At 47.8% G+C, this 15,457-nt stretch overlaps 1 protein-coding gene across 2 annotated transcripts in view; it reads left to right on the top strand.

Moving 5' to 3' along the window:
* Positions 1–15,457, top strand: part of LOC139756133 (uncharacterized) — a 53,524-nt gene that overhangs the window by 21,306 nt on the left and 16,761 nt on the right. Inside the window, exon 2 of one of the 2 annotated variants that reach the window (XM_071675237.1) lies at positions 9,421–9,471. In XM_071675237.1, the coding sequence (XP_071531338.1) occupies positions 9,421–9,471 (51 nt within the window). Of the gene's footprint in view, positions 1–9,420; positions 9,472–14,297; positions 14,431–15,457 lie in introns of those variants that run through there. The other variant, XM_071675238.1, reaches the window with a different exon arrangement.

The raw sequence follows: 15,457 nt of genomic DNA on the forward strand, positions 1-15,457 counted from the left end.
ACATGTATATATGAATGTATATATGCATGTATATATGCATGTATGTATGTATGTATATATGAATGTATATATGCATGTATATATGCATGTATATATGCATGTATGTATGTATGTATATATGAATGTATATATGAATGTATATATGCATGTATATATGCATGTATGTATGCACGTATATATGAATGTATATATATATGCATGTATATATGCATGTATATAAGCATATATATACATGCGTAAGATGTACTGTGGGTCGTTGTATAAGCACCGGTCTACCTTGCTCTCCCTCCCTCCGTCTTCCCTCACGCTCACTTTCAGACCTCTCGCCTCTCACTTTCGCTCTCACACACCCACTGGCTATACCAACTCACACTCACTCTCACACAACCTCGTGTGGCCTATATATATATATATATATATATATATATATATATATATATATATATATAGGGGGGAGGGGGTGCTGTTTTTCATGTGTGGCGGGGTGGCGACGGAAATGGATAAAGGCAGACAGTATGGACATGTACATGTGTATATATGTACATGTCTGTGTATGTATATGTATGTATACATTGCAATGTATAGGTATGTATATGTGAGTGTGTGGGCGTGTATGTATATACATGTGTATATGGGTGGGTTGGGGGGGGGCCATTCTTTCGTCCGTTTCCTTGCGCTACCTCGCTAGCGCGGGAGACGGCGACTAAGTATATGCAGTACCGCGATGCCAGTGTGTGACGACTGGAAGCATTGTGGTGGTCGTGACCAGAGTGTGGGCGGCCTGTCTCCTCCCGACAGACCTACAGTGATGGGTGGGTGATGGGTGGGTGGGTGGGTGATGGGTGGGTGATGGGTGGGTGATGGGTAGGGGAGAGGGAGGGGGCGGGGCGGGGGGGGGGGCACACTGTAGCTGTGGGCAGTAGTTACGGAGGGAAGGGGTTCGTTATGTCACAACGGTTGGTTCGCTGACCGGCCTCAGCGCCTCTGTAGAAACCCCCCTCCCCCCCGCGGGGCGGGGCGGGGCGGGGGGCGGGGTTTCTGGGGTCGTTGGGCGGAAGTTCAGAATTCCACCCACACAACCATCACTACATATTAACCTCCCTCCCTCCCTCCCCTTCCCTCCCTTCCCTCCTTCCCTCCCTCCTCCCTCCCTCCCCCGGGTTAAAGCGACCACTTCCTTTCCCTCCCCCTTCCCCTCCCCCTCCACACACACCTTGAACTTGGCTCAGAGTGAACTTGGCGTGGTTGGAACTTCCGCGAATGGGAAGTTCCAAGATCCTATATCATAGACCGGTGTGAAGGGGTTGAGTACTGTGTAATCTCGGACCACACACACACACGCTATATGTGTGCGGACCATGTAGAAGACCACCCCCCCCCCCCTCCAGCTGTGTGTCTCTCCGCGGACCACCTACAGTATATATTCGTATATATCATATCGGGTCTTATTTATTATATTTTTATTATATTTTGTCGCTGTCTCCCGCGTTTGCGAGGTAGCGCAAGGAAACAGACGAAAGAAATGGCCCAACCCCCCCCCATACACATGTATATATGTCTTATGTTCCTATAATATATCGGCTCATATTCCTATATTATATCGGGTCTTGTATTCGTATATTATATCGGGTCTTATATTCCTATATCATATCGGGTCTTGTATTCGTATATTATATAGGGTCTTGTATTCGTATATTATATCGGGCCTTATATTCCTATATTATATCGGGTCTTGTATTCGTATATTATATAGGGTCTTGTATTCGTATATTATATCGGGCCTTATATTCCTATATTATATCGGGTCTTATATTCGTATATTATATAGGGTCTTGTATTCGTATATTATATCGGGCCTTATATTCCTATATTATATTGGCTCTTATATCGTAATCCAGAAGATATATGATGCCACCTGACCTTTACTAGAGATAGAGCTGATGAGAGAGAGAGAGAGAGAGAGAGAGAGAGAGAGAGAGAGAGAGAGAGAGAGAGAGAGAGAGAGAGAGAGAGAGAGAGCCAGATGATCTTGTACTTCTAAATTGGTTGGTTAAGATCAAGACATGAATGACATGACGCTTGTTAATGATGACGAAACGACCCTTGTTGATGATAACGACACGACGCATGATGTGATTGGTTCCTGACCTTCGACTTAATGGTCAAGGGTCGTGGAGGGGCATGGCTTTACTATGATGACCTCCCCCCCACACCCACACACGGGTCAGGTCACAGGCCAGGTCATCATACCCAAGGGTCATGTACCGTCGTGCTCAAGGGTAACGTACCGTCGTGTTCAAGGGTAACGTACCGTCGTGCTCAAGGGTAACGTACCGTCGTGTTCAAGGGTAACGTACCGTCGTGCTCAAGGGTAACGTACCGTCGTGCTCAAGGGTAACGTACCGTCGTGTTCAAGGGTAACGTACCGTCGTGTTCAAGGGTAACGTACCGTCGTGCTCAAGGGTAACGTACCGTCGTGTTCAAGGGTAACGTACCGTCGTGTTCAAGGGTAACGTACCGTCGTGTTCAAGGGTAACGTACCGTCGTGGCCAAGGGTAACGTACCGTCGTGTTCAAGGGTAACGTACCGTCGTGTTCAAGGGTAACGTACCGTCGTGTTCAAGGGTAACGTACCATCGTGTTCAAGGGTAACGTACCGTCGTGTTCAAGGGTAACGTACCGTCGTGTTCAAGGGTAACGTACCGTCGTGTTCAAGGGTAACGTACCGTCGTGCCAAGGGTAACGTACCGTCGTGTTCAAGGGTAACGTACCATCGTGTTCAAGGGTAACGTACCGTCGTGTTCAAGGGTAACAGTAATAAAGGAATTATCCAGAGAGATCACATTCACTCAGTTATCATGTTCATTTATCATATATTTATATGAGTAAAGATATCACATACACAAGATATATAGTTATTTAAGTCTTCCAGCGAGAGTAAATCTATTTTATATGTCTAACACAAGCACAAGTGTACACACACACACACACACACACACACACACACACACACACACACACACACACACACACACATCCAGACGTACAGACATACACATCCAGACGTACAGACATACACATTCACACTCATGCGCTTACACACAGACAGACAGACAGACAGACAGATGGTTACACACAGATATAGACAGACCTGTCTGGCTAGACAGGTCTATCTATATTGCCCCATGGGGCCCCCTTCAACCAGATGGTTCCCATGGGTGTATTGCCCCGTGGGGGCCCCCTTCAACCAGATGGCTCCCAAGGGTGTATTGCCCCGTGGGGGCCCCCTTCAACCAGATGGCTCCCAAGGGTATATTGCCCCATGGGGGCCCCTTCAACCAGATGGCTCCCAAGGGTATATTGCCCCATGGGGGCCCCTTCAACCAGATGGCTCCCAAGGGTGTATTGCCCCGTGGGGCCCCCCTCAATCAGATGGCTTCCAAGGGTATATTGCCCCCAAGGGGCCCCCTCAACCAGATGGCTCCCATGGGTGTATTGCCCCGTGGGGGCCACTCCAATCAGAGGGTCCCTAAGGGTGTATTGCTGGGGGGGGCCCCCCACTTCAATCAACAGACCCTTCTAATTTGTCCTCGTAAACCACACTCATTTCTAATGACTTCTGACGCGGGCCACCCACACCACGACGCACCCTCTTTCCTCCCCCAGCCCCCAGCCCCAGCCCCAAGCCCCAGCACCCAGCCCCAAGCCCCAGTCCCCCCAGAGGCGATGTGGGATGGGGAACTCCTTTCCCACTTGACTCTCGTCAAAAACCTTGATTACCACACAAGCACAGACCCCCTTCCCGTTCTCTCCCTTTATGTGGTAGACAGGTCCTTGTGGACCAGGTCACAGGTCATCGTGTACCAGGTCATAGGTCGTTGTGTACCAGGTCACAGGTCATTGTGTACCAGGTCACAGGTCATGGTGTACCAGGTCACAGGTCGTTGTGTACCAGGTCACAGGTCGTGGTGTACCAGGTCACAGGTCATGTGTACCAGGTCACAGGTCGTTGTGTACCAGGTCACAGGTCGTTGTGTACCAGGTCACAGGTCGTTGTGTACCAGGTCACAGTTCATTGTGGACCAGGTCACAGGTCATGTGGACCAGGTCACAGGTCGTTGTGTACCAGGTCACAGTTCATTGTGGACCAGGTCACAGGTCATGTGTACCAGGTCGCAGGTCGTTGTGTACCAGGTCACAAGTCGTTGTGTACCAGGTCACAGGTCGTTGTGGACCAGGTCACAGGTCATGTGTACCAGGTCACAGTTCATTGTGTACCAGGTCACAGGTCATGTGTACCAGGTCGCAGGTCGTTGTGTACCAGGTCACAGGTCATGTGTACCAGGTCACAGGTCGTTGTGTACCAGGTCACAGGTCGTTGTGTACCAGGTCACAGGTCGTTGTGGACCAGGTCACAGGTCATGTGGACCAGGTCACAGGTCATGTGTACCAGGTCGCAGGTCATGTGTACCAGGTCGCAGGTCGTTGTGTACCAGGTCACAGGTCGTTGTGTACCAGGTCACAGGTCGTTGTGTACCAGGTCACAGGTCATGTGGACCAGGTCACAGGTCATGTGGACCAGGTCACAGGTCGTTGTGTACCAGGTCACAGGTCGTTGTGTACCAGGTCGCAGGTCATGTGTACCAGGTCACAGGTCGTTGTGTACCAGGTCACAGGTCATGTGTACCAGGTCACAGGTCATTGTGGACCAGGTCACAGGTCATTGTGGACCAGGTCACAGGTCGTTGTGTACCAGGTCACAGGTCATGTGTACCAGGTCACAGGTCATTGTGGACCAGGTCACAGGTCATGTGTACCAGGTCACAGGTCATGTTTACCAGGTCACAGGTGCGTCTCCTGTCAGGTCAGGTCAGGTGTGGCTGGTGTGGTGAGGCAATACACCCATGATGACGTCATGCTTTTAAATAATATATATATAAACATTCTGTGATGGTGACGTCAGCATCAACTGTTTGTTTGTTTGTTTGTTTGTTTTGTTTGTTTGTAGTTTATGCTGTGTTTGGTTATCACTTATGTCGGCGACGCCCATACACTGCTGTGCTGGACGGGGGCCCATTTCCATTCTCTGTCTCTCTCTGTCTAGACAGAGGGACCCGGAACACCATGGACGGGGGCCCCCCTTACCCAGGCTCTGTCTCCGGGGGCCCCTTTCCCAGGCTCTGTCTCCGGGGGCCCCCTTTCCCAGGCTCTGTCTCCTGGGGCCCCTTTCCCAGGCTCAGTCTCCGTGGCCCCCCTTTCCCAGGGTCTGTCTCCGGGGGCCCCTTTCCCAGGCTCTGTCTCCGGGGGCCCCTTTCCCAGGCTCTGTCTACGTTTCTCGAGACAGAGGGGACCCGGAGCACCTGGAACTCGACCATACCACCTGATACTCGCCCATACCACCTGATACTCGACCATACCGCCTGATACTCGACCACTCCACCTGATACTCGACCATACCACCTGATACTCGACCATACCACCTGATACTCGACCACACCACCTGACACTCGACCATACCACCTGATACTCGACCACTCCACCTGATACTCGACCAATCCACCTGATACTCGACCATACCACCTGATACTCGACCATACCACCTGATACTCGACCACTCCACCTGATACTCGACCATACCACCTGATACTCGACCATACCACCTGATACTCGACCACTCCACCTGATACTCGACCATACCACCTGACACTCGACCATACCACCTGATACTCGACCACTCCACCTGATACTCGACCAATCCACCTGATACTCGACCATACCACCTGATACTCGACCATACCACCTGATACTCGACCACTCCACCTGATACTCGACCATACCACCTGGTACTCGACCATACCACCTGATACTCGACCACACCACCTGATACTCGACCATACCACCTGATACTCGACCACTCCACCTGATACTCGACCATACCACCTGATACTCGACCATACCACCTGATACTCGACCATACCACCTGGTACTCGACCATACCACCTGATACTCGACCACACCACCTGATACTCGACCATACCACCTGATACTCGACCACTCCACCTGATACTCGACCATACCACCTGATACTCGACCATACCACCTGGTACTCGACCATACCACCTGATACTCCATCATACCACCTGATACTCGACCATACCACCTGATACTCCATCATACCACCTGATACTCGACCATACCACCTGATACTCGACCATACCACCTGATACTCCATCATACCACCTGATACTCGACCATACCACCTGACACTCGACCATATCACCTGATACTCGACCATACCACCTGATACTCCATCATACCACCTGATACTCGACCATACCACCTGACACTCGACCATACCACCTGATACTCGACCATACCACCTGATACTCGACCATACCACCTGATACTCGACCATACCACCTGATACTCGACCATACCACCTGATACTCGACCGTACCACCTGACACTCGACCATACCACCTGATACTCGACCATACCACCTGATACTCGACCATACCACCTGATACTCGACCACACCACCTGATACTCGACCATACCACCTGATACTCGACCATACCACCTGATACTCGACCATACCACCTGATACTCGACCACACCACCTGATACTCGACCACACCACCTGATACTCGACCGTCAACGATTGCCTTCATCACCACAGACAGACTTGTGACAGGACGCGTTAGCTCGTTCCTTGGTGACAAAGCAAAATATATATATATATATATATATATATATATATATATATATATATATATATATATATATATATATATATATATATATATATATATATATATATAATATTCTTGTGGCGATGGGAATAAATAAAGGCAGACAGTGTGAATTATGTACATGTGTATATATGTATGTGTCTGTGTGTGTATATATATGTGTACATTGAGATGTATAGGTATGTATATTTGCGTGTGTGGACGTGTATGTATATACATGTGTTTATGGGCGGGTTGGGGGGCCACTCTTTCGTCTGTTTCCTTGCGCTACCTCGCTAACGCGGGAGACAGCGACAAAGCAAAATAGATAAAATAAATAAATAAATATAATATTCTGGATTTTCTGCCATGTTTGGTTGTGGAGGATTGCTCTTGTCTTGCCCCAGGCTGGGCAGGGTCTGGGGTCGGGGAGGGTCTGTGGGGGAGAAGAGGGGAGGGTCTGGGGGGAGAAGAGGGGAGGGTAGAATGTGGGGTGGGAAGAGGATGAGGTGTGTCAGGAATGCTGGGGAGCGGGTGATTGGGGAGAGGAGGAGGAGGGGGAGATTATGCATAAGGAGGGTGGGAAGATGAGGTGGAAAGGTAGCATTTGGGGTGTTAAATGGGGGAGAAGGATTGGGGTGTTAAGTGAAGGGGTAGGATTGGGGTGTTAAGTAAAGGGGTAGGATTGGGGAGGTAACTGGAAGGGAATGATTGGGGTGTTAAGAGAAGGGGAAGGATTGGGGAGGTAACTGGAGGGGAACGATTGGGGTGTTAAATAAAGGGATAGGATTGGGGAGGTAGCTGGAGTGAAGGATTGGGGAGTTAAGCCAAAGGTAGGATTAGGGAGGTAACTGGAGGGGAATGATTGGGGTGTTAAGTAAAGGGGTAGGATTGGGGAGGTAGCTGGAGTGAAGGATTGGGGTGTTAAGAGAAAGGTAGGATTGGGGAGGTAACTGGAGGGGAACGATTGGGGTGTTAAGTAAAGGGGTAGGATTGGGGAGGTAACTGGAGGGGAACGATTGGGGTGTTAAATAAAGGGATAGGATTGGGGAGGTAGCTGGAGTGAAGGATTGGGGAGTTAAGCGAAAGGTAGGATTAGGGAGGTAACTGGAGGGGAATGATTGGGGTGTTAAGAGAAGGGGAAAGATTGGGGAGGTAGCTGGAGTGAAGGATTAGGGTGTTAAGAGAAAGGTAGGATTAGGGAGGTAACTGGAGGGGAACGATTGGGGTGTTAAGTAAAGGGGTAGGATTGGGGAGGTAGCTGGAGTGAAGGATTGGGGTGTTAAGAGAAAGGTAGGATTGGGGAGGTAACTGGAAGGGAACGATTGGGGTGTTAAGGATTGGGGTGGTGGCTGATTGTGTAGGATTGGGTCACTAACAGCAGGAGGAGGATTAGCGATTCATACAAGGATTTCCTCGTAATTCATTCATTATTCATTTAATTGCTTCTAATTCTTCAGTGAAGCCATTCATTCCCATGTCTAACCATATCCCATTTTCTGTATATTTATATCCTCCCATACTTTATCATATATATATATATATATATATATATATATATATATATATATATATATATATATATATATATATATATATATGTGTGTGTGTGTGTGTGTGTGTGTGTACCTATGTGGGTGGGTTGGGCCATTTCTCGTCTGTTTCCTTGCGCTACCTCGCCGACGCGGGAGACGGCGATTAAGTATGATAATGAATAAATGATATACATTATTATCTTTATTTCCCATGAGATCGTCACGCTGATCATACAGGTCATAACAGACCTGTTAACTACATAATGGCCTTAGCAGGTCAAAGGTCAAAGGTCAGGACGTATTATACCTAAGGGTCGTAACCCCTCCATGTGTACATTTTTGGGATACACACACACACACACACACACCCTAACCCCCCCCCAGTGATTGTTATAGACCCCCTATGCAACCAACACCCCCCCTTTTCCCCTTCCCTTCCCCTCATTCAACAGTAGGGTCTGTAGGGAGCTGCCAACCCCCCCTCACCAAGACCTGGTGGGACACATGAGAGAGATGGGCACTTTCCCCCCCTCACCCCTGCTGAAATTCAGGTGGTGGTGGGGGGGGGGGACGGAAGTGTGTGTGTGTGTGTGTGTGTGTGTGTGTGTGTGTGTGTGTGTGTGTGTGTATGTGTGTGTGTGTGTGTGTGTGTGTGTGTGTGTGTGTGTGTGTGTGTGTGTGTGTGGCCAGATCAGGTTTTTCGTGCTGGGTTTTGAGAACATGTCATGAGACCTTGGAAGCCTCAAGGCCTCGCCTTCTTCTGGGAGAAAGATTCACCTGTATGATTCACAAAGATTCACCTGTATGATTCACAAAGATTCACCTGTATGATTCACAAAGATTCACCTGTATGATTCACAAAGATTCACCTGTATGATTCACAAAGATTCACCTGTATGATTCACAAAGATTCACCTGTATGATTCACAAAGATTCACCTGAATGATTCACACAAGACCGGGTTATATATATATATATATATATATATATATATATATATATATATATATATATATATATATATATATATATATATATATATATATATAACCCGGTCTTGTGTGAGAAATACATTACATACAACAGTTGTATAATGTTTTTGTCGTGTTTTTGAGGGACTTGGTGTATTAATTGTATTTCTTTTTTCTGTTCTAGGTGGAGATTACATGTGCTGCTCCTGCTGTTGCTGTCTGTGGCCCCTGTCTGGTGAGTCTGTTAGCTGTTGTCTGTGTAACGAAGGTAGGAGATGTCTGTCTGTTGGCTGTTGTCTGTGTAACGAAGGTAGGAGATGTCTGTCTGTTGGCTGTGGTCTGTGTAACGAAGGTAGGGGCTCCTTTCTGTCTGTGGCCCCAGTCTCGTAAGTCTGTACACTCCTGTCTGTGCAACGAAGGTAGGGGCTATACTCCCTGTCTGTGACTCCTCTCTGGTGGGTCTGTACATTACTGTCTGTGCAGCAGAACTAGAGGCTGCTGTCTGTCTGTGGGACACCTGTTTGGTCAGTATAAAAACCCTCGTCTGTGCAACAAACATACGGGCTACTGTCTATGTCTGGTGAGTCTGTATATCGTGTCTGTAGACAAGACATGTAAGATTACAGAGACGATGGTGTACATTGCTTTTATATATATATATATATATATATATATATATATATATATATATATATATATATATATATATATATATATATATATATATATATATATTTCTCTCTTGTGTCTCCCCTGATGATGTGATTATTACACGAAAGTGCACTTGGGAACTTTTCGTGTTTCATTTTCCCCGTGGACTCATAGGAATATATATATATATATATATATATATATATATATATATATATATATATATATATATATATATATATATATATATATATATATATAAGCCAAAGTCTGTGGTAGATGTAGAGGTAGATGATGTACCTTTGGATGGTAGATGGTTGTAGTACTCCGTCTATTTGTGTCTGTGAACTACGTCTTACCTCTGTGTACAGACACACGGCCACAAGACGCACTTGTGTTTTCTTTGGTGTGTCTCCTGACGAGGCTTCTCATCCGCCACTGTTGGACGCCCTTCGAATCCACTTTGAGACACATCCGTTGTGGCGATAGCTTGAAGGCGATGCTGTCTTATCTGTTATCGTGGCAGGGCGATAGCAGCGCTGGCTGTCGTACCCGGCAGGTGGGATGATGTCATGGAAGACTCTGGGACGTGGAAATGGCGCCTCTGGGGACAAGCCTTTTAAGGGATGTATTCAAATGGCCTGAGGCAGCTTGGCCATTGTTTGGGAAAGGTGAAGCGAATGGAATTTCCTGAACGCGACGGTACGACGCTTGAGCGCGACGGTACGACGCTTGAACGCGACGGTACGACGCTTGAGCACGACGGTACGACGCTTGAGCGCGACGGTACGACGCCTGAGCACGACGGTACGACTCTTGAGCACGACGGTACGAACCCATGAGCACGACGGTGCGACCCCTGAACACGACGGTACGACCCTTGAGCACGACGGTACGACCCCATGAGCACGACGGTGCGACCCCTGAACACGACGGTACGACCCTAGAACACGAATGTACGATTCCTGAGCACGACGGTACGACCCTTGGGCCAAATTAAAGGCATTAGAGGCCGTGGTGGACAAAGGTCGAATTATTGTGCTTATGTGACTAAAATGGTTGACTTGGTGGACTGGACAACCTGGAGGGGACTGAGGCCTAGTGAGACAGTAGGGGGGTGGGACAGGGCTGGAAGCTTGGGGGACTGGACCACCTGGAGGGGACTGGGACCTAGTGAGACAGTAGGGGGTGGGACAGGGCTGGAAGCTTGGTGGACTGGACCACCTGGAGTTGACTGGAGCCTAGTGAGACAGTAGGGGGGTGGGACAGGGCTGGAAGCTTGGGGGACTGGACCACCTGGAGGGGACTGGGGCCTAGTGAGACAGTAGGGGGTGGGACAGGGCTGGAAGCTTGGTGGACTGGACAACCTGGAGGGGACTGGCTGATGTACATAACGACCATTATGTGGTAATTGGTGGTGACGTGGTGGATGAAGATGAAGTACATGTGGTAATGACGTCTATTTCATAACCACACAGTCGAGAAACTCTGTTGTTTCGAAGGATATAACCTCATGTGTTGGCCTCCCTCCGTGTCTGATGCGTACAGGCTCCTCCGTACTGAGCGTACAATAGAAGGCGTTACGTCGTCGGATCGTGTCGGTGCGTACGAACGCCGACGTGTGACCGATTTACGTGGGTCGGGATTCATCCCGTGCCTCTCTCACGTCTGCCTGACGGACATATACAGAAGGGAGGCGCTGGGTGTTGTCCTCCACACCCAGTCGGTGGTGACGGAGGTTAAAAAAACTGGCTCCACAGGAATGTTCCTTTCATTCTCTACAGGAATCGCTTCCGATCATATCCACCTACAGCGTCTGGTGTGTGTAGCCACAGTGTGTGTGTGTGTGTGTGTGTGTGTGTAGCCAGCAGTGTGTGTGTGTGTGTGTGTGTGTGTAGCCAGCCACAGTGTGTGTGGTGTGGTGTGTAGCCAGCCACAGGGTGTGTGTGGGTGTGTGTGGGTGTAGCCAGCCACAGTGTGTGTGGGTGTGTGTGTGTGTAGCCAGCCACAGTCATGTGCCCCACTTACCTTCGTCCTCAAGAGGTGTTGATGTTTTTTGCCGGATGGGAATCACTCGGTCGGTTTGTTGATCATTTCTGAGGGATGTGAACCTTCGTTACTATACAGGTGGAGGACGTGTGGGTTCCGCTAGGCCATAGCTTGGGACCCGGGGGCGCTTGTTTACCAATGATGTTCCCTCGTTGGCATAAACCAATGGCATGAAACAAACTAGTCCATGAACTCTGTAGATGAATGACGAGAAAATTGGATGGTATGGATTTTAATGTTGCATTCTGCCACACACCTCCTGAGATGTGGGGTTGATCCAGGTGAGCGAACACCAGCCCTATCGAAGACCTGGGTTTGAGATAAGGTATCAGGGATGAGGAAGGCTGATAACAGTGTGGTCTAGCGCCACCCCCCCCCCCCCTTTTAGGTAGACCTACGCCATTAGACCTTCTCTTGTCTCACTAGGCCCCAGTCCTCTCCAGGTTGTCCAGTCCACCAAGCTTCCAGTCCTGTCCCACCCCCCTACTGTCTCACTAGGCCCCAGTCCCCTCCAGGTGGTCCAGTCCACCAAGCTTCCAGCCCTGTCCCACCCCCCTACTGTCTCACATGTAGTGCGATGGTAGAGTTGGTTGATCGGTGTGGGTGGTTGATGGTGTGTGGTGGTCGTGTTCACGCTGTAGTCTAGTGTGGTGTGTTCTTAACACACACGAAGGGTTAAGTTTTTCCTGCAGCGCTAGGTTAGTGGTCGGGGGAAGAGGGTAAATGGCAGGGGCAAAAGGGTAAGTGGTCATCGCAACAGGGTAAATGGTCAGGACAACAGGGTAAATGGCCAGGACAACAGGGTAAGTGGCCAGGACAACAGGGTAAATGGCCAGGACAACAGGGTAAGTGGCCAGGACAAGAGGGTAAGTGGCCAGGACAAGAGGGTAAGTGGCCAGGACAACACAGAGTGACGACCGAGCCAGCAGCCACTACCTCCCAAGTCATCACATAATCTTCCAACCCTCTTGTCCTTAACACAAAAATACGACACCCAAGGAAAAAAAAAGAGGGGGAAAAAAAGATCATCTTAAATGTCTGACTTAAATTTAGCTGTTGTCAATATAAGACCTTAATATTTAGTGAATTACCAGAGGTGTCATGTCTGTGTGTGTGTGTGTGTGTGTGTGCGCGCTCACAAGGACACAGAAACATTATACATAAAGGTCTCTTGTGTTTGTGAGTGATTTGAGTCAGTTCTTGGCCTAAGAGAGATTTCGACACTTTTGGGGGAAAAACGTAAATAATAAGACGTGGTAATAAATGGTGAGAGGTGGGGGTGGGGGGGGGCTTAAAATGACAGCCAGGTGTTGCCTGCCGCCCCTAACGAGAGGGGGGGCAACGGCGCACCACCCTTCTCACTGGGCAGTAGGAACCCTTTCACCACCTTAAGTACGACTACGTCACGCTTAAGAGCCACGACTTAACCCCTGAAGTACGACGACGTAACCCTTTGACAGCAATGAGGTAACTAACCCCCCCCCCCCCTTCCCTGAGTACGACAACTCTATCCCTTGAGTACGACAACTCTACCCTGTGTGTACGACAACTTCTTGATTCGTACGACTTAACCCGCTTACGGACAAGCTTTGAACCCCTTTGGAACGAAAACTCGACCCCTCCCCACCTTGAGTACGACTTAAACTCCCCCTTCCCCTTGAGGACGACGACTTAATCCCCCCCTTGAGTAGAGCGAGTTAATCTTACCCTTGAGGACATAGGCCTAACTCGGCCTCCATGTCTGTCCTTGGCTCTGCCTTTCACCCCTCCGGCCAAATATTGATGCCAACCTCGTCTTAATTTCAGTATCCATGGGCGTTAATTACTACGAACTGCATGGTTTTAATGGTCGTACTAGCTGGAATAAACTGATATTCGCCCGTTAATGAGTCTACGAGTTGGGGCGACCTATCGCTATCGTACGCGTCTTGATGTCGAAGTAAATTTCCTCTTTCGATATCTGAAATGTCGTTAAGAGCTATGTCCATATTTAGATGTTTCAGCGTTTATATGAAAAATCGTATGTCACGCTACGCTGTGGTATATATGTAGATGTTTTTACGAAGCTAAAATGATTATGACGAGTGCCACGTAAATGGTAATTTGATTGTTATTGAAAAAGATTATATGAAGTGAATAACACTGGCAACTATTACCTGATAAGGAGACAATGCGGAAGTGGTGATGGAGGATAAATAATCTGATAATCCCTTTTTTATAAGAAAAAGGTCAAATCTACTATTTCCATAAAACATTTCTTAAATATGACAAATGCAGAAGATTGTATTGAATTATACAAGTGATGTATTTAGTGAGAATTCATCGCGTAGAGGTGTTTATGATCCGTATTTTTTCCTATATTGTATGATTACTGTTTGTACGTTACAGCAAAACACCTGGTGTACTCCGGCTTACCTTCCTAGTAACACTTGTTACTCTTATAACACAGTGTTCCACGTACAGTGTGGAGAGGCATGAACATATTCTGAGTCATGTGAGTAAATCACTGTTGTCACATCTCACAATTTTTGAGTAAGCTCATGTACGTACGATTTTTGAAGATAGGACACACTTTGTGCACTTACCTGGTAATTTTACAAAGATACCAGTTACATTCTCGTAGAATTACATTACATGGTTATATTACTGGACACGTGTTCACATTAACTTGTACTTGGGAGGGTCGTTCCTACTTAATCCCTCCTCGAGGACGACGTCATTACGACTCGAGGATAAACGGGTCGTGAGGTAGTACTTGAACGGGTGGGTTAAATAGTGTTGGATCCATAGTGCATGAGAAAGGTATTAGAATATATCACAATTTGGATTAAATCAAAATTAAGTGATTATTTTTTATTCTCTCAGCAAAAAAATAAAATACTGTATTTGCCTCGTTGTATTTATGTTGTATTCATTGATGTAAAAGTCATTATAAAGGTTAGGGAAACTAGTTTTAGTACTGGATATTGATTGAGAGCCAGGGAGATCATAATTATATAAACATCTCTTGCGCACCAAACCAAATTATTACTATTATTGTAATTATTCGTAAGGAGAGGATAATTGCCGATGACAAAATGACGTTATGCTAGACTGTTTACGAACACGTATTTATCGCACAGAAACAATAAAAACAGGAGTGGGGGGGGGGTACTGGGCCATTCCCCCCCCCCCCCTTTGACCTACATATTAAACCATAAATATGTTTTTGATAATTTGTACCTCCGTGGTGTAGCGGTTATCGTGTCTGACCTTCACGCATCTGCGGGCCGACCGACTGGTGGTCGAGCGCATGGGTTCGAATCAAGGTTTGCGGCAGTCGGCCCACAGTCAATCCAGCTGTTCATCCTTCCCCTAGAGGCTGGCCGATGAAATGGCTTCCTGGCTTAGGCTAGGGTATGAATATGATCATAACGTTAATGAGATGGTCTTGATTAGAGTATACGTTGTATTAACACACTGACATTTGTATATAACGAAAATTTCGCTAATTTCAGTATCATTTTTATTTGTTTCGTCGG

This window comes from Panulirus ornatus, chromosome 20, assembly GCF_036320965.1.
Source record: "Panulirus ornatus isolate Po-2019 chromosome 20, ASM3632096v1, whole genome shotgun sequence".
NCBI lineage: Eukaryota > Metazoa > Arthropoda > Malacostraca > Decapoda > Palinuridae > Panulirus > Panulirus ornatus.